Source organism: Rhinolophus sinicus, linkage group LG13 (genome assembly GCF_036562045.2).
Source record: "Rhinolophus sinicus isolate RSC01 linkage group LG13, ASM3656204v1, whole genome shotgun sequence".
Lineage (NCBI taxonomy): Eukaryota > Metazoa > Chordata > Mammalia > Chiroptera > Rhinolophidae > Rhinolophus > Rhinolophus sinicus.
Window position 1 is genome coordinate 36,185,859 of NC_133762.1, and position 26,133 is coordinate 36,211,991.

Below are 26,133 nucleotides of genomic sequence, written 5' to 3' on the forward strand. Positions count from 1 at the left end.
TGATGGTGAAGGGGGACCCTAGCCTGAGGTCTAGGGTGGAGGTGGGGGGGCTAATGAAGGTTGGATGGGGAGGGAAGAGCAAATAGGGATCAGTTTATTATTGAATAAAGACCTTGCAGGGCAGCCTCCAAAATGCCTTTCATCTGCTGGAAGCATCTGTTGCTGAGTCCCATTCATGGGTTTTTGGAACAAAGCTCTAGCAGTTGTGAACAACCAGCCCCATTTCCACTCTGTGTGGTGCGACAGGATATACTGGGGACTAAGCATGTCTGCATGAGTGGGGTGCTGCTTTCAAACCCCCACATTATTAGCTGGACCTTGCCTCTGGCCCCAGGCTTAGGTAAGAAGAATTCTAGATTATGTATGGTTGGAGTGCCATAGGAAAGTCATACCCTGCTTCTTTAAAAAAAACTTTTCTCTCAGGTTTGGAAGAAGTTGCCAATAGGTCTTAATGAAGCCTGTGAACTGGGTTCAGTCCAGACTGCCTCCACCAGGACCAGTCCATAAGTGACAAGTCCTGCCACTGTCCATCCTCCTTACTGGCTTGATACATGGTTGGACTACAGGGGAACTGAGTTGGTTCCAGCTGATATGCCCCGGATATACCCCAAGGATATTGTGGGGACAGAGCCCCAGAAAGCAGTTTCCAGGCTCTTGGCCTCACATGGAAAGCTGCTGGCTCAGGTAGTAAATGGCCATCAACTGTGATTGCATGGCCATCAGCTGTGGCTATTTGGCCGTCAGCTGTAACCAGTGAGCCATTGGCCACTAATATAACTGCCGTGGCTACGCTAGGAAAATGGGGGCTAGCAAGAAGATGGTGGCTGAGCCTGCAAGCGGTGCAGTGAGGGTTGAGAATTGTGTGGCTCCTGTTTCCTGTTTCTCCAACCCAGCCACCAGCGAGAGTATAGTGGTATGACTCCCCTACCTATGGCTCCGTGGGTGTTCCTTTTTGGCCTCACCATATCCTGCGTTGCTATGTGGAAAGCGGGACCAGAGACCCCACCGGACGCCATGCACAACAAATGGCTCAGCGAGCAGGGTACGGTGCCGGCCAAAGCTCTCCGAAGAGTGGTGGAGCAGTTTGTGTGTATGAACACTCAGTCTCTGGAAGACCAGGGGGAGCAGCTGCCAGAGAGCTGGACCCCCGTGGAGGGGTGGGAGGACGTGGACGGTTCTCCCACTAGCCCAGGAAAAGCCATGCAGCTGCTGGAGAGATGGAGCCCCGTGGAGAGTTGGAAAGATGTGGACGGTTCCCCAACCAGCACAGGCCGGAGAAAGCAAAGGTCGTTGCGCCCCTGTGGACTGGGAAGTGCTTGCTGAGGCAGCCTGGATGCAGGACTTGTAGTCCCAGGAGGAAACGCTTGCTGAGTCCTCCGTGGGAGATGAGGGTGAGGTCAAGGTCGTCCCTCACCCCCAGGACAGCCCTGGTGAATGACTATGGACTATGGGGAATTGCCTTCCATCCCTAATTTAATGGACCGCTTGACTGTTTGGGAACATACCACCATGTAGTGGAACTGGGGGATATTTGCTTTTGTGTCTTGACTGGCCGCCATTGAGAATATGTAAGCACCTTGATTGTGAGTCGCTGTTGTTCCAGCAGGGTACCCTGAGAGGCCCAGAGAGAGTGGCAGTGCCCTGAGAGCCCTGGCTGTGTCCAGGAAGTGTGGCTGAGCCCTGAGATGCCCTGGCTGTGCCCAGGAAGTCGGGCTGTTCCCAGAGAGAGTGGCAGTGCCCTGAGAAACCCTGGCTGTGCCCGGGGAAACTAGTGGTACCCTAAGAAGTCCAGGAAGTCTGGCTGTGCCCAGAAGTACTGGTGGTGCCCTGAGAAACCCTGGCTGTGTCCAGAGAGCCTGGCTGTGTCCAGGATATAGCATTCACCTCCAGGCTCCTCGCACAGGGCCCCTTGCGGAAGACGCTTGTCGCGTAGATTGTGAGGCGAGAGCCTGTAGGGGTGGAGTGTGGGGGCAGAGCCCCAGAAAGCAGTTTCCAGGCTCTCGGACACATAGAAAGGTGCTGGCTCAGGTAGTAAATGGCCATCAACTGTGATTGGATGGCCATCAACTGTGGTCAACTGTGATTGGATGGCCATCAACTGTGGCTAGTTGGCCGTCAGCTATAACAGTGAGCCATTGGCCACTAATATAACTGCTGTGGCTACGCTAGGAAAATGGGGGCTGGCAAGATGGTGGCTGAGCTAGCAAGCGGCGCAGTGAGGGTTGAGAATTGTGTGGCTCCTGTTTCCTGTTTCTCCAACCCAGCCACCAGCAAGAGTATAGTGGTATGACTCCCCTACCTATGGCTCCGTGGGTGTTCCTTTTTGGCCTCACCATGTCCTGCATTCTTACGTGGGGAGCGGGAGCAGAGACCCCGCAGGCCGCCCTGCATGACACATGGCACAGCGAGCAGGGTACGGTGCCGGCCAAAGCTCTCCAAAGGGCGGTGGAGCAGTTTGTGCGTGTGAACACTCAGTCTCTGGAAGACCAGGAGGAGAAGCTGCCGGAGAGCTGGACACCTATGGAGGGTTGGGAGGACGTGGACGTTTCTCCCACCAGCACAGGAAAAGCTGTGCAGCTGCTGAAGAGCTGGACCCCCATGGAGGGGTGGGAAGACGTGGACGGTTCTCCAACCAGCATAGGCCAGAGAAAGCAAAGGTCTTTGCGGACCTGTGGTCTGGGAAGTGCTTGCTGAGGCAGCCCAGATACAGGACTTGTAGTCCCAGGAGGAAACGCTTGCTGAGTCCTCCGTGGTAGATGAGGGTGAGGTCAAGGTCATCCCTCACCCCCAGGATAGCCCTGGCGAATGACTATGGACTATGGGGAATGGGCTCTATCCTTAATTTAATGGACAGCTTGACTGTTTGCTTGGGAACGTACCCACCATGTAGTGGAACTGGTGGATGTTTGCTTTTGTGTCCTGACCAGCCACCATTGAGAATATGTAAGCACCTTGACTGTGAGTCGCTGTTCCAGCACAGTGCCCTGAGAGGCCCTGGCTGAGTCCAGGAAGTCTTGCTGTGCTCAGAGAGAGTGGCAGTGCCCTGAGAGCCCTGGCTGTGCCCAGGAGGCCTGGCTGTGCCCAGAGACAGTGACAGGGTCCTGAGAGCCCTGGCTGAGCCCAGGAAGTCTGGCTGTGCCCAGAGAGAATGGCAGTGCCCTAAGAGCCCTGGCTGTGCCCAGGAGGCCTGGCTGTGCCCAGAGACAGTGACAGGGTCCTGAGAGCCCTGGCTGAGCCCAGGAAGTCTGGCTGTGCCCAGAGAGAGTGGCAGTGCCCTGAGAGCCCTGGCTGTGCCCAGGAGGCCTGGCTGTGCCCAGAGACAGTGACAGGGTCCTGAGAGCCCTGGCTGAGCCCAGGAAGTCTGGCTGTGCCCAGAGAGAATGGCAGTGCCCTGAGAGCCCTGGCTGTGCCCAGGAGGCCTGGCTGTGCCCAGAGACAGTGACAGGGTCCTGAGAGCCCTGGCTGAGCCCAGGAAGTCTGGCTGTGCCCAGAGAGAATGGCAGTGCCCTAAGAGCCCTGGCTGTGCCCAGGAGGTCTGGCTGTGCCCAGAGACAGTGACAGTGTCCTGAGAGCCCTGGCTGAGCCCAGGAAGTCTGGCTGTGCCCAGAGAGAATGGCAGTGCCCTGAGAGCCCTGGCTGTGCCCAGGAGGTCGGGCTGTGCCCAGAGACAGTGACAGTGTCCTGAGAGCCCTGGCTGAGCCCAGGAAGTCTGGCTGTGCCCAGAGAGAGTGGCACTGCTCTGAGAGCCCTGGCTGAGCCTAGGAAGTCTGGCTGTGCCCAGAGAGAGTGGCACTGCTCTGAGAGCCCTGGCTGAGCCTAGGAAGTCTGGCTGTGCCCAGAAGTACTGGTGGTGCCCTGAGAAACCCTGGTTGTGTCCGGGGAGATGGGTGGTACCCTAAGAAGCTCAGGAAGTCTGGCTGTGCCCAAAAAGACTGGTGGTACCCTAAGAAGCCCAGGAAGTCTGGCTGTACCCAGAAGCACTGGTGGTGCCCTGAGAAACCCTGGCTGTGTCCGGGGAGACTGGCTGTGTCTAGGATATTGCATTCACCTCGAGGCTCCTCGCACAGGGCCCCTCGCGGAAGACGCTTGTCGCGTAGATTGTGAGGCGAGAGCCTGTAGGGGTGGTGTGGGGACAGAGCCCCAGAAAGCAGTTTCCAGGCTCTCGGCCTCACGTGGAAAGGTGCTGGCTCAGGTAGTAAATGGCCATCAACTGTGATTGGATGGCCATCAGCTGTGGCTAGTTGGCCGTCAGCTGTAACCAGTGAGCCATTGGCCACTAATATAACTGCTGTGGCTACACTAGCAGCAAATGGGGGCTAGCAAGAAGATGGTGGCTGAGCTAGCAAGCGGTGGAGTGTGGATTGTGGATTGCAGAGAGGCAGATTGCAGCTAGCAAGTGAGGTTGATTGGCAGAGAAGTGGACGGCAGGTTGCGGATCGTGTGACTCCCCTTTCCTGTGTCTCTAACCCAGCCGCCAGTGAGACTAGTGTGGTATGACTCCCCATCTATGGCTCCGTGGGTGTTCCTTTTAGGCCTCACCATGTCCTGCATTCTTATGTGGGGAGCGGCAGCTGAGACCCCGCAGGCCGCTCCACGTGAGAGTGGCCTTGTCTTTGTATCTTCTGTAACCCATCTCTATCAGAATGTAGACAGATGATAAATTCATGCCACCTGACAGGAATCTTTAGCAAATTCTTCCTGAATACATGCCCTTTGTGTTAATGCTGCCAAATTATAGAGGTGGAGACAGAGGCAGAGAACAAATGCAAATATCCAGGATTTATTGTTGAAAGGGAAGGTGAAAGAGAGGGTGAAGTGCTGGGATAATAAATTCTAGACAAGAGCTGGGAGTTGCTCCCTGGCCAGGGCAAGGTACCCCTCTGGGTGACTGCAGGCTAGAAGGTAATTGTAGTTTGCCTCATTCCCACGTGAATTGGGGCCTTCCCCCAGCCTTGCAGGTTTCCTTCCCTCTTCTGGGAATGCCAGCTGACCTGGGCTCCCAGGTTGGGTGACGACAGAGCCAGACCTTTCCTTTGGCAGTCCTGCAGTGGAAGGGTCATGACCCATTCTGCAGCCATCTGTCTGTCTGTGTGCTCCCAGGCTGGCCCGTATCCTGCCCTGGCTGACACTGCTACCTGGAGGTGGCTTGGGAAGCGCTGGGGCTGGGGCATAGCAGGACTGGCCCTGGAGATGTCAGACTTTGAGTCAGAGACTCGTCCAGCTTGCGGGTCTCAGCCTCCAGGACAGTGGCCTCAGGGGCCTGGGCCACAGCAAGAAGGGAGTGGGAGAGGCTGTGGTGCAGGCCCGCTAGCTCACGGCTGGTCTGGACCGAGCGAGCGATGTAGTCTTGCTTCTGCTTCCGCTCCAAGGCCAGCTGGGCTCGCAGCAGGGCCACCTGGTGGGCAGGGAAACCAAGAGGGAGAGAGCAGTAGAGGGCCTTGAAGCTGCCCCAACTCTTCCTGCTCTGCTTCTGTAGCTCTGCTCAGACCAGCATTTGAACCAACTCTATCACATCAGTGAATCTCAGGGTCAGGCTTTACTGTGTTTGGGGGAAGGGCCCCTGGGGATCATAGAATCCAGTGACTGTCGAGCCTGGCTGCACAGGAGACAAATAGGGAGCTTGAACAGCAACAACAAAACTATTCCTCAACCTTATTGAGGGATAATTTCCATGTAATGAAAGGCCCAGGTTTTCAGTGTACATTTTGATGTGTTTGATAATGTACATACCCACGTATAACCACTATCCCAATCAAGATACAGAACATTTTAATCACTGCAGAAAGTTCCGTTGTGCTCCTTTCAGAAGCTTTCAAGAACTGTTCAGCCTTAGACTGTGGTAAGGCCTAGGCACCAGTATTTTTTTCCCAAAGCTTCGCAGGTGGTTCTAATGTGCAGCCGAGGATGAGAATCAGTGATTAATCCTTCCATTTCTCAGATGGGTATACTGAGACTACCAGGAGGGGAAGTATTGGGAGCTCAGGGCAGATACAGGACTAGGGTGAGGCAAGAGAGGTTCCAGGGTGCAAAATTTAAGGAGGCACTCCAGGTCGACAGTGAGGGCTTCCTTAAATTCTACACACAAGGTGCCTTTCTTGCCTCACCCTATTCCAGGCCCCATCTGCCAGATTGCTTTGTATGAATTCAAAATAATAGCCAAGAGTCAGGCCCTGCCAGTAATGACTACTGATTTCTGAAACAGGGTTAGAAATAAAAATTCCACAGTTCTTATTACTCCTGGGCCTTGAAAGACAGGGAGAACCTTTAGGCGAGGCCTAAGAGGGAAGAAGGCACTTTATACAGTTTCCCTGAGTGTGGTGGCTTGACCTGAGCTCTGAGGTATGGATCTTGGCTCTGGTGCCAAGCTACTCTGCCTGCTGTGCTGGCAACAGTCCTGCCTACCAGGGTGCATGTGAGGGCAGAGGCCAGGATGCTTCTGCTTCCTTTAGCCTGTCCTCCTAGACTCTTCTTCTGATCCTCAGCCCTTTTCCCTGTCTTTTGCTTTCCTAAGTAGGAACCTGGAGGTCTGGGGCCTGGAGCATGCTTTATTCCCCACTCCCACCCCAACCGTATGGGAGGTTGAGTTGGAGCAGGACTCGTCTTGTCTCCCACAGAGACTGAAGTTCTCTGAGGCAGGCATTTCCTGGAGGTGCACAAAGGGCCGAGCACACTGGACGCTACAGCCTGTGCCTGAGGGGAAGGGAGGGACGGGGGCTTAGAAAACAGATCCTTTCAGAATGTACCTCTTTCTGCAGTTCATCCATGTGCTTGGCATCTAAGGAGACCGTCTGTCCTCTTCCATTCTGTGGAAGACAAATGCCATTACTATTGGAAGGGGGTTCTGCAGGCATCCTATGCCAGCTCATTACAATCTGGGGGGCCAGGGCAAAGGCTGTGGGCCAGATGTGCCTTCACTCAGACTGAAGTCTATGGGGAACCATGGCCCTGGGCAAGGAGAGGCCCAAATCAGCCCAATGGGTGATGCCCACGGAGACCTGATGCTGAACTTCCGAAGGCTTGGATGGCATGGGCTTCACCGAGGCACCTGTTCATTTACAGACGTACACCATGCACCTGCTAGCCCTGGCCTATGAGCTGAGGATGCAGAGAGGAAGTAAAACAAGGTGCCTGTGGTTGGGAAGCTCTTATTACAGGACGGAGGAAGGAGAGCTGGGAGATTCTTAGCCACCAGAGACAGTCTCTTCCTGCCAGGCTGCAGGGCTGTCTACTGATGGGCGTAACTCGCTAAAGGAGTGCCGGTGTGGGGAGGCTTCTCCAAACTCCTTACCCCAAAAACGGACTCTGGCTCCAGGAAATACCATGCACACTGAGCTTATAAACTTGATATTGCAAGGGGCAAGGCAGTCTAAGAGGTCTGCAGAGCTGCATCACCCAACACCCATATACCTGGGATGCTGACCAGGTATATGGTCAGAATCAGGTGAGCCTGAGGTGCTGTTCTGGGAGCAGGCAGACTAGACATCAGTGAAGACTGAGTTCCTGAGAGTGCAGGGCAGCTAGCCCAGACTCCACCCCCCACTGATGCGGGGCCTCCTTCCTGGGTCAGGGGCAGACTGGGCCTTGCTGGGTGGGGCAGAACCCAGGCAGGAGGGGCTCTCTGGAGTGGCGGAAGTGGCTGTCTCCCCTTGCAAGGGTAATCGGGGATATGCACGGAGGAAGGTTGTTTCTGGTGGCTGAGGTTGGGCTCTCCTGAGGCTGTAGTCAATGAAAAGAGGTAAACCTGTAGTATGGGTGACGACGCTGTGGCTTCACTGATCTCCGGGAGCCCTGTCCGCGATGCACGCAGGAAATCCCTCTTCAGCTTCCTCCGCTCTCGCTCTACCTGCCAGGATGCAAGTGAGAAACCGGGGCTCAGCTTGGCTCTGGGGCTGGAGCGCAGCCGCCTTTCTCGAGAGGCCTGTGTACGTGTGAGTGTAAGAGGACAGCAATCATGGGATGCTAACCTCCTGGGCTGGGGGGAGAACATGCTAGGGCAGCTCCAAGTTCAAGGAAGAGCTCCTGGGACTGAAGACGTACGGCCAGCCTCTCAGGACTTTGGAGCAATGGTCAGCAAACACTGTCCATACTATTCAGAACTATTTGGGGCTTTGTGGGCCATCGATCCCTGTCACAACTATTCAACCCCACTCCTGAAGCCTGCAAGCAGCCATAGACTATACATAAATGAATGGGCATGGGTGTGCTCACATAAAACTTTATCTTCAAAAATAGGTGGCAGGCCGAATTTGGCCCTCGGGCTATAGTTTACCAACCCCTGCTCTGGGGGCTGCATGAGAAGTAGAGGTGCATGCACACTGGACCGTGGAGGAGAGAGCTGAGGACAGGAGAAGTTACTTACCTGCTCCAAGGTGGTCCGCAGCTGGACGTTGTGGCGCTGCAGCCGGCTCCGCTCAATCTCCAGCTGTGCCACCGCTCGCTGTAGGTGTTCAAGCCTTTGTCCCCACGGCTGCTTCTCCTCTATCCCAGGACGAGGCTCAGCCTCCACTCCTGCGACCTGTGGGAGAGACCTGTGAATCCCACCGGGGCAGCCCCTGAGACTGGTGGGGAACAGATAGAGGGCAAAGGGACCAATCTGGCAGGACTGAGCTTAAGGACCCGATTCCCAGGAGAAGAAGACCAGTCGCTGGACAGGAGCTCCCTCCTGGGCCATCTGTTCCCACCAGGCCCCCAGCTCACCTCCTCCAGCTGTACACCTGCCTCTCCCCTGGGCCCCCGTTCTGCTCTGCTGGTCGGGCCAGGGCTGTGGAGCTGCTCTTTCTCCAGAGCCGATCTGGTGAGCTCCAACTCATCCTGGGGTATCAAGGTGTGGAACAAAACAACGTCATGACAACCTCATATGCACACCCACTCTACCCTTCATCCTCAGTTCAGTTTTCTCATCAGGTTATAATCTTATGTTTCCTGGAGCCTCTGAGCTATTCTAGTGCAGAACCTTCCTTCTACAGATGGACAAGACAAAGGAGCAGAGAGGGCTCTATCCAAGGATACACGGTGGGCTAGGACTGAAACCTGTCTCGTTTTAGATCTCCCATAATAAGGGATAACTTGGAGCCCTGAGGATGGACTCTGGAGCCACACAGAGCTGGGTATTATGTCACCACTTACTGGCTAGACGACTTTGGTCAGGATATGAGCTCTCTCCAAACCGCAACTTCCTTATTTGTGAAATGACTACCGTACATGCTCCATGAAGCATAGATCAAGCCTTTGGGGTTAAATCCCTTAGATAATGGGGAACCTAGTGCTAGATATGTTGTAGGCACGTTATGTTTCATAAATGATAATAGTCAAGGAGAGAGACAGGTAAGAGAAGATGGGTGAACATGTGTGGGTGGAGGTTGTCCGGGAGAGAAGAGCTTCGTGGTAAAAGGATTGCTTAGCTCTAGCTCTGGTTCTGCCACTTACTAGACATATGACCTTGGACAAGCTACTCAGCCTCTCTGAACTGCCAGTCCTCAACTATAAAACGAAGATAATAACAGCTCCTACTTTTCATGGTGGTTGTGGAAGAAAAGGAGAGGAACAGTGTGTCGTATATAAAATGTTTGAAATAAAAAATGGTACTGTGGTGAAGGGCTGCATCTGAAATGTCCTTGAGTGTGGACGGGAGGGGAGACCCTGACCTGAGCTACACCGAGGAAATACTGCTCAGTCACCCAAGAGTATGAACAGGAAGTGCCCTCCTGCTCAGCTGCATACCTTGCTTTTTCTGTGCCGGTAAGAACGGGCCTGGAAATAGGAAAGTTGTTCCACTGATTGCCAAACAACCCACCATTCTACTACTCTTCCCCAAACCTGCCTTTCTTCATCTCATGAAGGAACCCGGGGGTTTGCTTTCTTTTCGTCCTTTCTTTACACTCCCCACCCCCCCTCCATCTCTTAGCCAATCAACTGCCAGAAGTCTTATGATCACCTCGGTCCATCCATGTGCCTCCATCCACACTTACAGTCTCAGGTCACTCTCTCTCCTGGACTTCGATGACAGCCTCCTAATTGGTCTCTCAGGATCTACCATCGCTCCACACAGCAGCCTGAGAGCTCTTTCTGAACTGTGTATCTGATTGTGTCGTTCCCCTGCTCCGAACCCTTCAGCCACTTCCCACTGGTCACCCGGGTCCATGACTTACCAGCCCTCAGTGATGGAGCCCCTGCTGTCCTCACTTCTCTCGCCAACTCCCTCTCTACGTCCCAGTGTGCACTGCCTACACAGATACTCCATGTTCCCTCTCTCACCCAGAAAGCCCCTCCCCTACCTGTACTTGGCTAATTCCTTGCTGGTCCCTTCAGATCGAACCATAAACACCACTTTTGCCAGGAAGCCTTTTGGGGCTCACCCCCAGGAAAGGTAGGGTGTCCCTCGAGTATGCTCAGAGCACACTAAATTTCCCCAATGAGGCACTAATTATAATCAGGCACTGCATTCTAATTGCTTATCCACTAAACTATAAGCTCTCTGAGGGCAGGGCCTGTGGGTGTCTTATTCTCTTTGTATCCCCCCCAGACTAGCACAATAACCTGGATTCCACTTATGTTGAGGTGGTTGTGCGCTCAGCTTTCCCACACTCTGGCTACAAGCAGCCTGAGCTCAGATACACAGGGCACTGCCCCCCCCCGCCCCTTACCACCCGTGGAGTGACTCACCTGCAGCCTCTGCTGTTCCGAGTCCTGCTCCAGGATAGAGGCTTGTAGGAACATGGCGACCTCCTGCGGATTGCTGACACTGGCCTTGCTCTGGGCCAGGGACAGCGCCAACTCCTGGGCCTTCTCCCTCCACTCGATCTCCCTGGCCTCCGTCTGCCTCAGGGCTGCCTGTAGTCGCTCCAGCTCCTGCTGCAGCCTGGGCCCTAAAGAATCAAGTTTTGTAGAGGGCTCCTCCGCTGGGGAGGCTTCGTGGCTGTGGGCTGAGTCCTCCAGATTCTTCCTTTGCTCCCTCAGCTCCAGGATCTCCTCTTCCTTTCGGGCTAGAGTCAGCTGTAGCTCCCTTAGGCTCTCACGAAGGCGCCTCACCTCTTCCTCTGTTCTCTCCTGCCCTGGGTCCTGCTTCTCTTGGGTCCCATCCTCTCGGACCCTCTGGGCCAGAGACTTCTCCAGCAGCTGCCTCTGTTTCTTCCGACGTCGCAGATCTTCATCCCTCCGGGCAAGTGCCTGCTGGAGCTCCTGCACGGCCTCCTGGTGTCGGAGATCCCGGTCCCGGATCTCGCCTTCCCGCTTCCTCAGGGCCTCCTCCAGCTGCCGTGCTTGTGCCTGGCACGAGTCCAGGGCAGCCTGCAAGGTGGCGATGCTGGCCTCCAGGCTGCGGCTCAGGGCTGCCTGCTCAAGGAGATGCTGCTCTTTCTCCTGCAGGGCAGCTTGAGCCTTACCGAGGGCCTTCTGCAGAGCCTCAGCCTGGCCCCGGGCAGCCTCCTCCCGGTGCTGCGAGGACTGGCTGTCTGCCCGCAGGGCCTGCAGCTCCTGGTCCCGTTCCTTGAGCGTTGCCTGTGCCTGCAGCCAGCTGTCTCGCAGGGCCTTGGCCTCTGCCTCGTGCTCCTGTGCCTGCTCTGCGCACTGCTGCTGGAGGGCCAGCAGAGCCTTCTCCTGCTCCCGAGACTCAGCTCTTAGGTCACCCAACACCTCCTCCAGGGCCTGTACCCGCTGTCCCTCCACTGCCAGCTCTTCCTGGAGCCTTCGCACGTGTTCCTTGTGGTCCTCGAGCTCTCCCTGGCGCTCATTCAGTGTCACATGGGCCTGCTCCAGAGCGCCCTGCAGGGCGCTCGCCTTCTCCTTCACATTTTCCTCCTGTCCCTGCGCCTGCCGCTGTTGGTGCTGCAGGGCCTCGAGTTCCTGGTCCCTCTGGGCCAGGGCTCTCTGGGCCTCTTCCAGCTGACCCTGAAGTGACTGTTCTTTCAGCTCCCCTTGTTCCCTGGCTTCCTGCAGGTGCCGCTGCAGCGCCACTATCTCCTGCTCTCGCTGGGTCAGGAGTACGCTGGTCTCTCCTACCTTCCTGTGTAAGCCCTGGAGCTGCTGATCCAGCTGGTCTTTGTGCAGCTGAAGTTCCTGGATACGCTCCTGCTGGCATTCCACCTCCTTCTCCTTGTCGCGCAGGATCAGCTTCATGTGCTCCAGGCTCCCGCGCTGTGCTTTACTCGGGCCCTTCCCTTCCTCTGCCCGCTCCTGCATCAGCTGCCTCTGAGAGGCCAGCTCCCGGCCTCGCTCTCGCAAGGACAGCTTGATCTGTTCCAGGTCCTCCTCTAGGATCTTGGTCTGTAGTGTCCTCTGATCTTCCAGGACCTGAATCCTCTCCTTCTGCAGCACCATCTCCTGATCCCTCTTCTCGAGGTCCTGAGTCAGATGTTCTTTCTGCCTCTGCAGCAACTCGACCTGTTCTCGCTGGGACTTCACCTCCTGGCCCTTCTCCTGGAGCTCTCTCGCCAGGAGGCTGCTGTGGCTCTCCAGCTCCTGGATCTGGCTGCTTTGCGCTTGCAGCTCCTGGCTCTTTTCCTCCAGGTCCAGGGTAAGGTGGGTCAGAGCCACCCTTTGCATCTCCCTCTGGCCCTCCAGCTCCTCAATTGCCTTTTGCTGGCACTCCATTTTATGATGGTTTTCCTCTAGTTCCAGGGCCAGGCAGTCCAGAGTGACCAACTGCTTCTTCAGATCCTGAATCTGTGTTTTCTGGGACTCGATCACTTGGGCCTTCTTCTCGAGTTCTAGAAGCTGATGCTCCAAGATGTTCCTCTGCGTCTCTCGATCCTTCTCGAGCTCTTTGATCTGCTCCCTCTGCAGAGTCAGCTTCTGCTCTCGCTCCTGGACGGCCATGGGCAGATGCTCTAAAACAGACCTACACGTCTCCAGCTCCTGAATCCGTTCCTGCTGCAGATCTACCTCTTGGTTCCTCTTCTTCAGGTCCAGAGACAGCAATTCCAAAGCAGCCTTTTGCATTTCCCGCTGCTTCTCCAGCTCCCGGATGTTTTCCTGCAAGGCCTCCACCTCCCCTTCTCTTTCGGACAGGGCCTGGGCCAGGAGAGCCAAATTCTCCTGTAGAGCCTTCCCGTGGGCCACCTTCAGCTCTCCCTGCTCTTGCAGAGCCTGGGCTCTCTCGCGCTCACTCTCCACCTCCTCATTTTTCAGTTTCAGAGCTGAGCGAGCCGTCCTCAGGTCTTCTTCCAGGACCCCAGCAGCACTTGCCTGGGCCCTGGCTTCTGCAACAGATGCTTGCAGCTGTTGCACCTGCGCTGTCAGGTTCTCCTTGGCTGTCTGAAGTAACTCTCGCTCATTCTGGAAAACAAGATGCACAACAACCTTAGACTATACTCCCTCGGTACCGTCATCCCAACACAGGCCCTTTCTTTCCTTACTTTGTACTGTAGCACCATGATCAAGGACTTGGGGAAAACAAACAACAAACTAGTGCATTCCACTTAAGCTAATACTGTGAAAGAACGTCCTTACCATATCCCAGGGCTCTGCTATGCCCAGAGGACAAAGCCTGGTACAAATGAACCAGCCCAGACTCTGGTCCTTTGGAGCAAGGGACAAACATCTCAACCTCAATTTGGAACAATTAATTGAAGGAGGATTCGCTGGGGCTTTCATAATGGCCCTCGGGGATGTGGGGACAGCCAGAGAAACTGAGACACTGCTGAAGGATGTTGGGTGCTACATATGGATGGGGTACGGCCATTGGCCAAGATGGACCTGGGAGCTGGAGCCTGAGCTCTGAGGAACCTCCTCCCTGAAGCAACCCCCTCCCCCAAACCAGCACGACCTTACCTGGGCTTCCATTCCCTGCAGCTCTGCTCGCCGTAGGCGACTCTGTAAGGACGCCACAGTTTCGTGCAGTTCCGTCAGCTCACTCTCCAGGGAGTTCTGTTTTCCTTCCCACCTGGATTTCTCTTTGGGAAGAGAGGTAGTGGAGCAGGGCCCATGGTTGGGGGTGGAGGAAAAGAGGGATGTAGACACAGATGGAGGATGGGGAACAGAATCAAAGGGGGAAAAGGCCAAGAAGGAGAGAATTACATCCAGTTTCACAGAGACATCACCCATCTGCCAGCTGCTCTTGTTTGTCTAGGCTCTTTGCTGCGTCCAGACTCATGTCTGTATCTGCTGCCCAGCTCAGCACGGCCAGATAGTCATCCCAACACGTCCTCACCCTCGTTACCTAGAGATCCTCAACCCTGGGTTCCAGCCGGGGTGGAGCTAGAGGATGCTGGAGGTCCTTGCCAGTCCCCAATTCTATAATTTTTCAGGGGTTCCTAGAGACAAGCTTTGCTCTGTTGGCTGTCCCCTGACCCCTGATGTGTATGGCTCTCAGGGAGCCCTCTGGGATATTTGCAAGACCCAGACCCACTCCCCACGTTGTCCTCTTTTCCACAGCAAAGCCTTGAGCCTCAAGACCCTCCCCTCTCCTTTCCTTTCCAAGTTCACCACCCTTTTCCAGCCCTCGGCTGTGGCACAGATACGTTCTCCCCAGAATCACCCTCCTTCTATCTCCCAAACAAGCCCATAATCCTGCTGTCAAAGGTTAATCATTTTGGGGACATAGTTGGAGATGACGAAAATAAATAACGTGCATAAATGACAAAAGACACAGAACTTTATAATGTTCTCACAGTCCTGGCCCAGTTTTCAAATCTGCAGACAGAGAAAACGGAAGCCTAGACAGCAACTTCTCTCATTTCACCAAATCTGTTCCTCCTCATCCCTTCTGCCAGGATGGCCCTCAAAGGCCAAGCAAAGCAGAAAAATAGTCCATGGGGTCATTACCCTTTGGAGATGCCTCTAAGTTTCTTCTCAGGGAGTGGCTGTGAGGCCTATTCCTGCCCCTTCTGGGCTTCCCGCCTCTCCGCTCTCCTCCCTCCAAATCCCTCTGCCTGCCTTGAGCTCCTCACCTTCCTGGTTCTGAGAGAGCTGTTTCTGCAGATCCTGCAATTCTGCGTAGCCCTGGCTCTTCTCAGCCTCTGCGTCAGTGAGACGCTGTTCCAGCTTCTTCACCTGATCCCTCAGGTCATCCTGGGAAAGCAAGGGCATGGCTAACCTCAAGTCCCTCAGCGTCCACAAAGCTATGCCAGTCCGGGGCTCAAGCCCTCTCCTTCCCCTCAGCCTCTGCGGGGGTCTGCCATCGTGCACCTACTCCCACATTGCTGGGTTCTTTATCTCTGAACTCGTGTGCATTTGGCTTCCCAAAGTGATGGCAGGCTCTGCTCTGACGGGAGCCTTGAATCTCTTTCTGTCCCATCTGTTATTTGAAATATAAAATCTTAGCCCAAGGTCACCTCTCTTCTTCCCGAACTCCTACTGCAAAGCTTGCCTCAAAGGTCACTTCTTCTTTCCTCTGACTTTCCCCAAATCAGAACGAATCGTCCCTTCCTCCTATTATCATGTGCATCTGTTATTGTTCCATCTAATTCTATCAGTTCTGCTTTATCTTAGGATGCGGCTTGGCTCCTCAACCATGTCACAAGCCTTCTTGAGTGTCGTGAGGCTTCCTGAGGGCTGAAATCAGGTCTTTCTGCTTTTTGTGTCCCTAGCTCAGAGTGGCTGGCAAAATGGTTGCACTCAATTTTTATTTTTATTTTTTTTATTGGGGAACATTGGGGAACAGTGTGTTTTTCCAGGACTCATCAGCTCCAAATCAAGTCATTGTTTTCAATCTAGTTGTGGAGGGTGCAGCTCACTGGCCCATGTGGGAATCGAACTGGCGACCGGGGTGTTATGAGCACTGCGCTCTAACCAACTAAGCCAACCGGCTGCCCTGCACTCAATTTTTATTGACTGATAAGTTCACTCTGTGGTGGAATTTGCAGGACATTTAGTTCAGTCTTAGGCCTAGAGTGTTCCTATAAATATGGCAATCTCTGATCTCAGTGGTCCCCAGTTTGTTGGGTTTTTCTTGGAGGTTTTGAAACCAAGAATAACTGATGGCTGAGAGAAAAATGATGCAAAACTCTATCACACATCTGTAAGGGATTTTCAATTTACAGGGCTCCCATAAGTCCCTTACTCACTTAATCCTCACAACCCCCTGAGGTAGGAATGATTTTCCCTACTTGACTAGGAAAACCAAGGCCCAGGAAACCACATGCCTTATTCATGGTGGCCATGATATAGGTGGAACTCATCCCAACCTGACCTCAGGAAGAAAACGGGTCAAACTACCTTATGAGTTTTTTTGGGAGGGGAGGGGAAGAAGTCAAGGAAGGAGAGTGGGGAAACATACCCGGGCCTGCCGAGTCTTCCAAAGGTCTTGGTGGAGCTTGTGGAGGGCAGACGCCACCGCCTCAGCCGAAAGAGCTGTCAGGAGTGGCCCTCTCTTAAAGAGGATTCTTGCTCCATTCTGGTCTGAACAAATGAGGAAACACCTCCTGACTTGGTTGCACTATGAAAAGGAACAGCCATACCTCCCCAGACATGGCCTTGGCCTTTCCACTGATTCCCTCCTCTCCTCAAAGAAGCCCTTGTCAGCAGTTCACTCATCATGCACTTTCTGCACACCTGTGTGTCAGGCACTGCACTGGGTACTAGGTAACGCTAGCTGCCATTTGTTAGGCATTTAGTAAGTGCCAGGAACTGTGGGAGCTATTTCACCTCTGTAATCTCATTAACTCCTTAGAAAAATCCTGAGAGATGGTTACTTTTAACATCCTCATTTTATAGTTGAGAAAATCAAACTCAGAGAGGACAGGTGACTTGCCCAAGGACACACCCATCTAGCAAATGGCAGAGCTGGGATTCAAACTATGACTGAATTAATTCCAGAGTCTGTGGCCTTAGCCTCGATGCATATCGCCTAAGGAACCACATTCCCCCCTTTCCTTCTTCCCTGGGAGCTAGGCCTGGCTTTGGCCCAAAGGACTGAGTTCTTGGGTGGTTGCCTCACCTGGCTCAGGGCCCCAGAGGGAGGGAGCAGAATCTCCCCCACCACTCAGCTCAGGCCGGCTCTCACAACCAGACCCCAGGGCCTGCTGCAGGACAGAATAGAGACTGGCTAGCTGGGCCTGGGCATGGTGCCCTGGCTGCTGCTCTGCCGCCAGTGCCTCCAGCTGGCTCTCCATGCTGCGCAGTCGCAGCTGTAGTTGGGCTGCCTTGGTTTCTTGGGCCCACAGGGACGCTCGCAGCTGCTTCTCTGTTACTCGACATGTCTCTAGGTCTTCCAGTAGCTGTGCTTCCTGGGCCAGAAAGTCAGTCTCCTTCTCCTTCACCTCCTGCTTCAGTAATTCCACCTGTGGGGAAGAAGTCAGTCATTCTCTGGAGGGCGTGGATAGCCTCCCGTCAGACCCTCTCCGGCCTGACCCCACTCAATGCCTGTGCAAACCTTGATCAATGGCAAAATTTCAGTAGGCTCAGCTCTCCAGCAGGGAGGGAGGGCTCTGGAATGAGTGTGAGCCTAGATCTGACCTGCATGCTTGCCTACTGACTCCTGACACGTGGACATAGGCTATGCAAATGGGCTTTGGCCCTGGTCTCCTTGGCAACTATGCCAGCTCCCTGCTATGATGAGAACTCAGCCTCAAACCCTGACACTGAGCGTAAGAAGATCAGTCACGATAAAAATGGCTACCATTTAATAAACGCTTATTGTATTCATGACACTTTATATATTCCTATAATGCTTAAGAATCATCATCCTTGTTTTATGAAGAAACTGATGCTCCCACAACCCGGAAGCAGTAGAGCTGGAGTCAAACCCAGGACTAACTATCAACCAGACGTGGGTCTTTACCTGCTGCAGCCTGCTGTCTATCTGTTACTTCTTCACTCTTCCCCTCCCAGTCCCACCTTTCCTCTGGACCCAAGGTCTGGGGTCCTCCTGTGAGCAAATGGAGTCCCTGGAAGTCCTGCTGCTGCTTCCTGTGCCTTGCCAAGCAGACCAAGCATACAGGGATGTGGCCGTGCTTGAACCAGGCCTGTATGAGCTCTGCCCCTTTGGGGACTATGTTCTGGGCTGCCAGGCTCCCCACAGGGGTCTGTTTCCAACTCGGGGTCAGCTTCCCAAGCCCCAACCCTGCCCAGTCTTGGCTTCCCCTCCTGCCAGGCTGCTGAAATGCCAGCATACCATGTAATGAGGAAAAAAGAGAAAGGTCCTCTTTATGAGAGGACTCTGAACAATTAGCACCCCCACTCCCCACACACACACTTCGGGAGCAGGCTCCCACCAAGGACCAGGGCCATAACCAGTGTGGGTAGTACCTGGGCACTGAGCTCTTTCTGCCCTTCCTGGGCCTCCTGCATATCCTGGCGCAGGGAGCTCAGCTCTTGTTGTCGAACAGAGTCAGCTTCTTGTAAAACAAGGAGTCTCTGTTCCTTTTCCACCAGCGACAGAGTCAGGCTAAAAAGAGAGGGGTCAGAGGGCTAGACCATTCTCTCAGGGAATGAAGAACTACCTTCTCATCTGATTGTTCTAAACACAGTATTGATAATCAAAATAGAAACAGTAATGTGTAGCAATAAAAGCTACCATTTATCGAGCTCCTAGGTACTTCATGAATATGATGCTTCATTTCAACTTCATAGTTTATTCTTCTTTGGGAAATTCCAGAAATATCTGGACAATACCTCAGACTCTACATGTCCAATTCTTCCCATCCCCTCCCCTAGCTCAGTGAATGCACCTCCATCTACTCAGTGGCCCAACTCAGAAGCCTTGACCATCTCAGAATTCCCCCTTCATCCTACCTTTATCCAATTGATGACTGCATATAACTATTCCAACCTCCGTAACGTCCCTTGAACCCCTTTCCTCTCCCGCTGTCCCATGACCCTACCCTGGTTCAGCTTTAGTCACCTCTCATCCAGACAACTGTACCAGTCTCCTAACTGGTCTTCCTGCCTCTCGTTTCATCAACTAAAGGATCTGCCCTTCTCCAAGCTCCTACAGCCCAGAGAATACACATTGCTTTTCCTTCTGGGTGGTCTTACCTCATTCCTGATGTTTTGTGTCATCACTGTCCCTTTTAATATATCATAAATTGAATTGTGTTGCGTTCCCTGATTAAAGCCCTCCAATGGTTTCCTACGAAACCTAAAATAACTACCTGCTGCTTCCTGTGACTTACAAAATCCTGAATGATATGGCCCTGTTTCACTCATGTCACTCTCTCTTCAGTCCCCAGGCTCCAGTCACACCGTACTTTCAGTTTCACCAAACACCCAAGCTTTGGTCTGCCTCAGAGCCACTACGTGTGATCTCCATCCCTACCATATAGGACGCTCCCACCCCTTTGCATGGCGGCTCCATTTCATCCTTCAGTGCTCAGTTTAAATGCAACCTCCTGAGGAAGGCCTGCCCTAGCATGTAAAGTAGATCTCCCCCAGCCGCCCCCATTTCTATTGCAGCATTCTCTTTCTTTCCTCCACACCATGTAACGTAACCTGCAATAATTTAATTTGGGGATTACTTGGTTCGTGTCTTCCCCACAAAACTGTAAGTTCTGTTGAAGCAGGGGCCATACTGTCTTGTTTATCACTGTATCCTCGGCCCCTTGCATAGTGCCTGATGCATAGTGCATGTTATCTAAATATTTACTAAATAAATGAAGTGTAGGCTTTGAAGACAGGGACCACGTTCTCTTCACATGGCTACCTGTGCAGCCCAGAACTGGGGACATGAAAGGCTGGGTGACCTGAGCAGAGAACTGTCAACCTCACAGTGACCACTGCAGCCAGAGAGGCAAAAGCCAACTCCACAGCCTGTGTAGCCTACCTGGCTTTCTCTCTCTCCAGCTCCTTCTGAACTCGGCTGCACTCCTGGGCCTCTCTCAGCTTCTCCCGAAACTCCTGCTCCACCAGCCTCCGGGAGTCATCTTGGGAAAGCAGCTGAGACTTCAAGTCCTCCACCTGGACAAGTTCAGGACATGAGGACCAAGGGCAGGGGGCCAGTGGGAGGATGCTTGTCACCTAAGGCTTTAGGGTCCTTAGAGGTTTACCACAATCAGCAGCTCATTTCCAGGGCTCTGGAGGGTCCACTGATCCTTGTACACTCTTCTTAACCACACCCCTCCCCAAACAGCACTCAGCCTAGTCGTCTGTCTCCCCAGCCTCACATATGCTGGATAAAGGCAGGCACAGAAAAAAATCTTGGCTGAATATAACCAAGCCCAAAGGCAAGCGATGGGCAAGTGTATAGGGATTGTATTTGTTTAAAATGAATAATCAGAACACCATCTGATATAGGATTCAGAGAAGGAAAAGCAATCAGAATAAGAAAAGCAACCTGCTATGTAAGAATAGGGGGTCTATGCAGAAAATGGAAAGCACAGCTGACAGCGGCTGCCCGAGAAAATATAAGTTCTGTGGTCACCACAGAGAGATTGCGATCCAGGGCTCTGAGAGGCACGTGCTCAACTCTGAGCGCCCTTCAATCTTCCACTCAGTGCTGAGGCCTGCCCTTCCTCTCCCCAGCTCAGGCAGCAGGACCAAGGTTCCCCTTGTCCTGCAGGAGGGAGTCGGGGAGCCTGGTGATGCTGGGGAAGGGCTGTGGGGCTGGGAGGAAGGAGGGACCTGTTTCTGCAGGTCTATCTTATCCTGCAGCAGGGTGCGGCCCTCTTCTCGGAGGGCAGCAAGATCGTCTCTGTGCTGCTCTGCTGCCTCCATTCTGTTACACACGGACTGGTTCTCCTGTTCTAACTACTGGCCAAAAAGGGAAGGGCAGCAAAGACAAACGGTTACAGTGTCGAGGGCAAGTGCTGAGACAAGTGAGAGATGACTGTTCTCCAAAGATGGACACAGGAGTACTTCTAAGGCAGGAGGACTACGCATTCATTTGGTCTGATGCCTGTACTCCACGTACTACATGGACTGGTGCTCGGGATAGAGATAAAAAGGCAAAATCCTATTCCCCAAAAATTCAGAAAAAGGAAACACAAGATTTCTGGGGCTCAAGGGAACGGGTAGCAGAGACATGTTACATTTGCAACCTATAGAAAAGATTCTTTGCGACTTAGGCTCTTCAGCAGGTCCCTTTCTGGTGACTGCTGCTATCTGCTGCAACAGGATTAAAAACCTGGTCTTCCTTCCTGAGGACATGGGCCTCCCTCCTTGCCCTGGTGATTTTGCTGTAAAGCCCAAAGGTGGTTCTGCTGTAGGTGTGGGAGGGGACTTTTAATGGCTAAGCCCAGTCCTTACAGTCTGCTCTCCTCTGCACCATAAATGTTCCTTCTGCTCATTTCAGGACTACATTTGGGAGCAGATCTGTCTTTGGCTGATCCATTTAAGGACTCTTCCTTGTCATGGGCGTCAGCTCCTTCAGTCCCCAGCCCACCCTCAGTCAGTCCCCAGCCCACCCTCAGTCAGGGCCCAGCCCCACCCTGCGGATCAGAGAAATCTTTGCTCACCTGGAGAAGCTGCTGGTTCAGCCCAACTTTATCTAAGGCCAAAGCCTCATTTAAGGCACTGAGCTTGGCAGCTGCAGCCCGAAGATCAGCTACCTCAGCCTTCAGGCTGTGCTCAGAACTCGACAGCTCTGCAATGGACTGTTCTGCCTGAAAACAAAGGGAGTTAAAGGGTTTCCTATTTCCAGTTTTCCTGCAATCGCTCACAGCTCACACCCCCACACTCGCTGCTTTCCTCCTTCAGACAGTTAACACTCCATTCCTCCCCTTACGTTCTGAACAAGCTTCCCTTCGTTCATGCATTCACTCATTCACATTTTCATTCATGAGGAGTAAGAGAGGAGCTCACAATATAGAGGCACAGACATCAGGATGTGTATATAACTACAACTGTAATGACAGCATAGACGATGTAAACACAAAGTGCTCTGGGAACTCAAAGCATTCAGTTTGGGAGAATCAAAATTGCTCAGTGGAAGAGTTGACGGTTAAGTTGGGTACTCCTGAAAGGTGAGGAACAGAACGCGGTTAAAGGGAAGGAAAGAAGCAGTCCAGGCAAAGGGAAGAGTATGTGCAAAGATGCAGAGGCATGGAGGAACACAGTGAAGCTGAGATTGCACATGGTGCTGTGTGACAGGAGTAAAGGCTTATGGGAGTCAGGACAAGGATTTGGAGTGAAGCGGGGCTGGAAACAGTTTGGGGCAGGTGGCAGAGTTTCGAATGCGGCAACAAGGAGCTGGGAAGCCATGAAGTGGTTTTAGGGAAGACACTGACAAAATCAGATTTGTACTTTAGGAAACCACTCTAATTCCAACATAGAGAGTATGTTGGGAGGGAAAGGACCCAACAGCAGAGACTAGTGATTGAGGCAAGAAATATAAACGGTCATGGATTGCAGGGTGAAGAATGAGGCAGGCTGCATGGCCTTTTCCTAGAAACACAACTTTTTAAGTGGTCCACCCCACCCCACATGTGAGGGGGAGACCTACACACCCTAGCCAGCGCTGCAGTCACTTCTGCTTGCTCTTGCCTCAGCAAATCCCCTTCCAGGCGACTTGACTCCAGGGTTTCGCGAAGAGTGATCAGTTCACTGAGTGATTCTGACTGTTTGGCTTCCAGGCCTGCGAGCGTCTCCTGACTAAGATGGAAGGAGAGGTGGCTAGAGGAAATCTTAGGGAGGGACCAAACCCCAAAACCTAACAGGAATATAATTACCTTTGCTATGCAAAAGAATGAAGGTTTCTAAAAACTGTTAAGATCTCTAAAACATATAAAGTAATAAAAAGCAAGGTGCAGAACAGTGTATGTAGTGTATTACCTTTTATGCAAGAAATTGGGGGAAATAAGAATTATGCATATGTTTGCATAAAACAACACTGGAAAGACAAACAAGAACTTAATTTCAATGATTACCTACAGAGGAAGGGAAATGGGATGAACGAAGCATATCTTCGTATATCTTTTTAAATAGTTTTGACTTCTGACTCATAAATATTGATGAAAGTATTATCGATTCAAACAAATTAAATTTAAAAGCATATAATTATTTTTGTGGATTGTCTGTTCTTCCCCTTGGTACAGGAGAAACCATTCTTTGCACAGGTCATTACAGCAGTCCTTCCAGATTCCATTATTCGTGCCTACTAGGTGGAAGGAGCTAGGGCACAGGAGAGGAGGGGTTATACCAAAGGTGAAGAAGATACAGTCCCTGCCACCAGTTACTCAGAACCTACCATACGCCAGGCTCTATACTGGCATTTTGCAAAACACTGACCTAATCTTGCCAACGACCCTTCAAGATAAATATTATCACTCCCATTTTACAAATAAAGTAATCTGTTCAAGTAACAGAGCCATAATTTAAACCAAACTTCTGCCCAGCTGTAAAGTCCTTGCTTTTTCTGTGTCCTTATTATACAGGGGGAATTTATAGATTAGCTGGGTCCTTTTGCTCTGGAACCTTTCTTGACCAGCTCATTTCCCATTGCTCCCAGGATAAGTCCTACCCTTTAGCCAGTCCAGCCTACTCTGAACATACCTCCGTTTCCTTTTCTTTGCTAATCTGTTCCCTTAGCCTTTCTCCCACTCTCTACCAATCAAAATATGTCAAGGCCCAGACCAAAGGCTACCATCTCCTCCATGAAGCTTTCAATAATTACCTGTTACTCCTATGTTTCCAAAGGACCTAGGGTGAAGCTCTCTCTACTTAGCTCATACTTCATCTAGCCTCATGCCATAGTTACTTCTTTACTTGTCTGTCTGTCTTCCTCATTAGACTGCAAACTGCTTGAGGTGAGGACCTGTGTCTTATTGATTTCTGCATCCACCACAGTGCCTCCTCCCTTACGGGTGCTCATCAAAGCCTGGATAAACTTTCTGTATCCATCTTTCTGCAAAGGAAGGAGCAGTAAGCTAAGCTGAACGCACCATATGCCAGGTTTCAATTTACTCCATGTTCTGAGCAGGGGGAGTGGGTGGTGGAAGGTGTGGAATTGAAGGGAAGGGCAAGCCCCAGTGCAGAGGGGACAGGTGACACTTACAGGCGGTCCCTTTCGCGGACAGCCAGGTGCAGCTCCTCCTGCTGCTCCTCCTTCTCGCCCTGAGCGGAGTCCCCCTGCAGCTGCAGTTCCATGTTTGTCCTTCGCAGTCGCCACGCCTCCTGTTCCAGCACCTCCAGCTGCTGCTGCAGCTCCTCCCTGGTCTTCTGCAGGAGCTCCCGCTCCCTGAAAGAAGGACACCAGAGATGAGCAGAGACCTTGGAACCTAAAGTCCTTCCTGGAAGCAGACATCACAGGGTCGAAGGAGAGAGGTGCCAATTTTGTTTAAATAACTCATCTTCCCTTTTGAGTGGGAAACTAATTTTTATCATCACAAAAACCCAAAATGGAATGAGCAGAAACAAGCAGAGCACAAAGCAAGGCAGCCGTGAGCAGCCCTGGGTCTCAGGGAGAGCAGGGTCCGCCAAGCAGAAGCACGATGCGAGGGTAAATGGCCGGAGAGGACTGAGCCCGGGGAGGACGCGTGGGATGAACCGCCCCCTGCTCACTTGCTGAGGGAGTCCACTTCTCCCTGGAGGTCCACGGTCTGCCCCGCCAGAGTGTCCCGCTCCCCAGTGAGCGTCTGTAACCGCTGCCTCAAGGCCTCGCCCTCTTCCTCCCACTGGTTATGCTGCTGCTGCAAGAGGCTCACAGCTTCCTGACAGCCTGAAAGCTGCTGCTTTAGGTCCTGTGGAGGGAGAGTGACAGAAGTGAGATGGTGAGCGAGAGAGCAGGGCAAGGGAGGAATGTCAGAAACCTGAAAGTAGGGCTGGGCAAGGGGTTTGGGGGCTGCTGCAACAAGGGTGAGCTGAGATGTGACCAGTTGAGAAGACAGAGGATCCGAGATCACCATTACTGGGCTTCTGTGCCTCCTAGAGCCTCAGGGTTTATCATCTTCAAATGTACCGTGTGTGTGTCGGGGGCAGGGGGAATGGTAAAGCCACACTTACCCTTACTCTCCCAGGGCTCCCACTGCCGATCTTTGCAAAGTACTATGCAAAGTGGAGCATGCCAGTGGCACGGAAAATGTGTCTATTACCCACAAGGACAGGTGGGCAGACAGAGAGATTCTAATGGGCACATTGGGGTGTTAACAAAATGTCTCATGACTGGTCAACATAGTGAAAGGAGCAGTCCAGGCTAGCAGGGTCCCTGGGGAACAAATCACTTCAGACACCCACCCCAGTGGCTGGGGTTCTCACCTGCACAGCCTGGTGTCGCCGACTCAGCACTGAACGCACCAGAGTGAGAGCTGTGTCTGGGTCTTGGGAATTAAACTGGGAGAAGTCCCAGGAGCTCTCCAAGGTGCTCACATGATCAGAGCCTTGGGCCATATGGTCCCCTTCTTCTGCCAGGACCTAGAACACAACACAGCAGGATCACTACCCTAGTGACCAAGGCCTAGCGTCCACACGGGGGCTAACCCTACAGCCGGGACAAATCTGATGGTTTCCTTCTCAGGTCCTCTCCCTGGGGAGTGGGAGGAGGGCAGCTAAGAACAAAACAAGGCTGCTTCCTTCCACTCTTTACCTTTGCTCACCCAAACCTGGGACTCACAACAAGGCTAGAGCACTGTCTGAGGTAACAATAAATGAAGAAATGAAGGACAAAGAGGCCCTTGAGGTAACGCACACCAGACCCCAGCACGGCCTGAGAACTGCAGCTGGTAATAACAATAGAGGGCCTGTTCCAGCAGGCGGTGCCAGCACAAGAATGCTTAGCTACCCCTTAGGCTCCAGTCTTCAAATACACTCAGGGCAATCATCCCCACAAGACCCTAAGCCCCAACCCCTCAGAGTGGAAATCTCGGCATGACGGAGAGGACCTGGAGGCCTGGGAGGGGGGAGGCATAGGCTGCCCACCAGGAACAGGACGCTTACCAGGACCTGGGTTATGTCCTGGATCACCTGCTGGAAAGACAGCTTCTCCTCTTGCGCATTCCTAGTAAGAGATGCCTCCTGTTCCATCAATTCTGCATGATTTGTCTCCTGAACAGGGAACAAAATAGAGCCTAAGAGCCAAACTCTTAGAAGAGCATTTATCTTTCCAGGCCCCAAATCAACCAGCATCTCACTCTGTCCGTTCCGTCAACCCCACTTTTCCCCTGACCACATGTGAATGCGAACGTTGTCCCAGGACGCTGAAGACAATGTGATACAGTGATTAAGAGCGCAGATTAAGTGATTAAGAGCTCCAAATTAGACTGCCTAGATTACAGTTCTTGCTCTACCACTCATTAGCTTGGTAATCTTAGACAACTGTTTCTTTGAGCT

The 26,133-nt window shown here is 52.8% G+C and overlaps 1 protein-coding gene across 4 annotated transcripts in view; it reads right to left on the minus strand.

Moving 5' to 3' along the window:
- Positions 1 to 4,759: 4,759 nt before the first annotated feature.
- The window catches only part of CEP250 (centrosomal protein 250), a 34,682-nt gene continuing 13,308 nt past the window's right edge, over positions 4,760 to 26,133 (minus strand). For 2 of the 4 annotated variants that reach the window (XM_074318297.1, XM_074318296.1), the window contains 19 exons: positions 25,741 to 25,848; positions 25,063 to 25,218; positions 24,370 to 24,548; positions 23,864 to 24,046; positions 22,317 to 22,461; positions 21,327 to 21,473; positions 20,494 to 20,619; positions 19,697 to 19,830; positions 18,184 to 18,322; positions 16,874 to 17,216; positions 16,214 to 16,335; positions 14,886 to 15,006; positions 13,768 to 13,889; positions 10,663 to 13,272; positions 8,698 to 8,811; positions 8,360 to 8,515; positions 7,742 to 7,843; positions 6,744 to 6,803; positions 4,760 to 5,395 (listed from right to left, as the gene is read on the minus strand). In XM_074318297.1, the coding sequence (XP_074174398.1) occupies positions 5,132 to 5,395; positions 6,744 to 6,803; positions 7,742 to 7,843; positions 8,360 to 8,515; positions 8,698 to 8,811; positions 10,663 to 13,272; positions 13,768 to 13,889; positions 14,886 to 15,006; positions 16,214 to 16,335; positions 16,874 to 17,216; positions 18,184 to 18,322; positions 19,697 to 19,830; positions 20,494 to 20,619; positions 21,327 to 21,473; positions 22,317 to 22,461; positions 23,864 to 24,046; positions 24,370 to 24,548; positions 25,063 to 25,218; positions 25,741 to 25,848 (5,331 nt within the window). In that variant the 3' untranslated portion in view covers positions 4,760 to 5,131. The other 2 variants (XM_074318298.1, XM_074318299.1) reach the window with 2 other exon arrangements.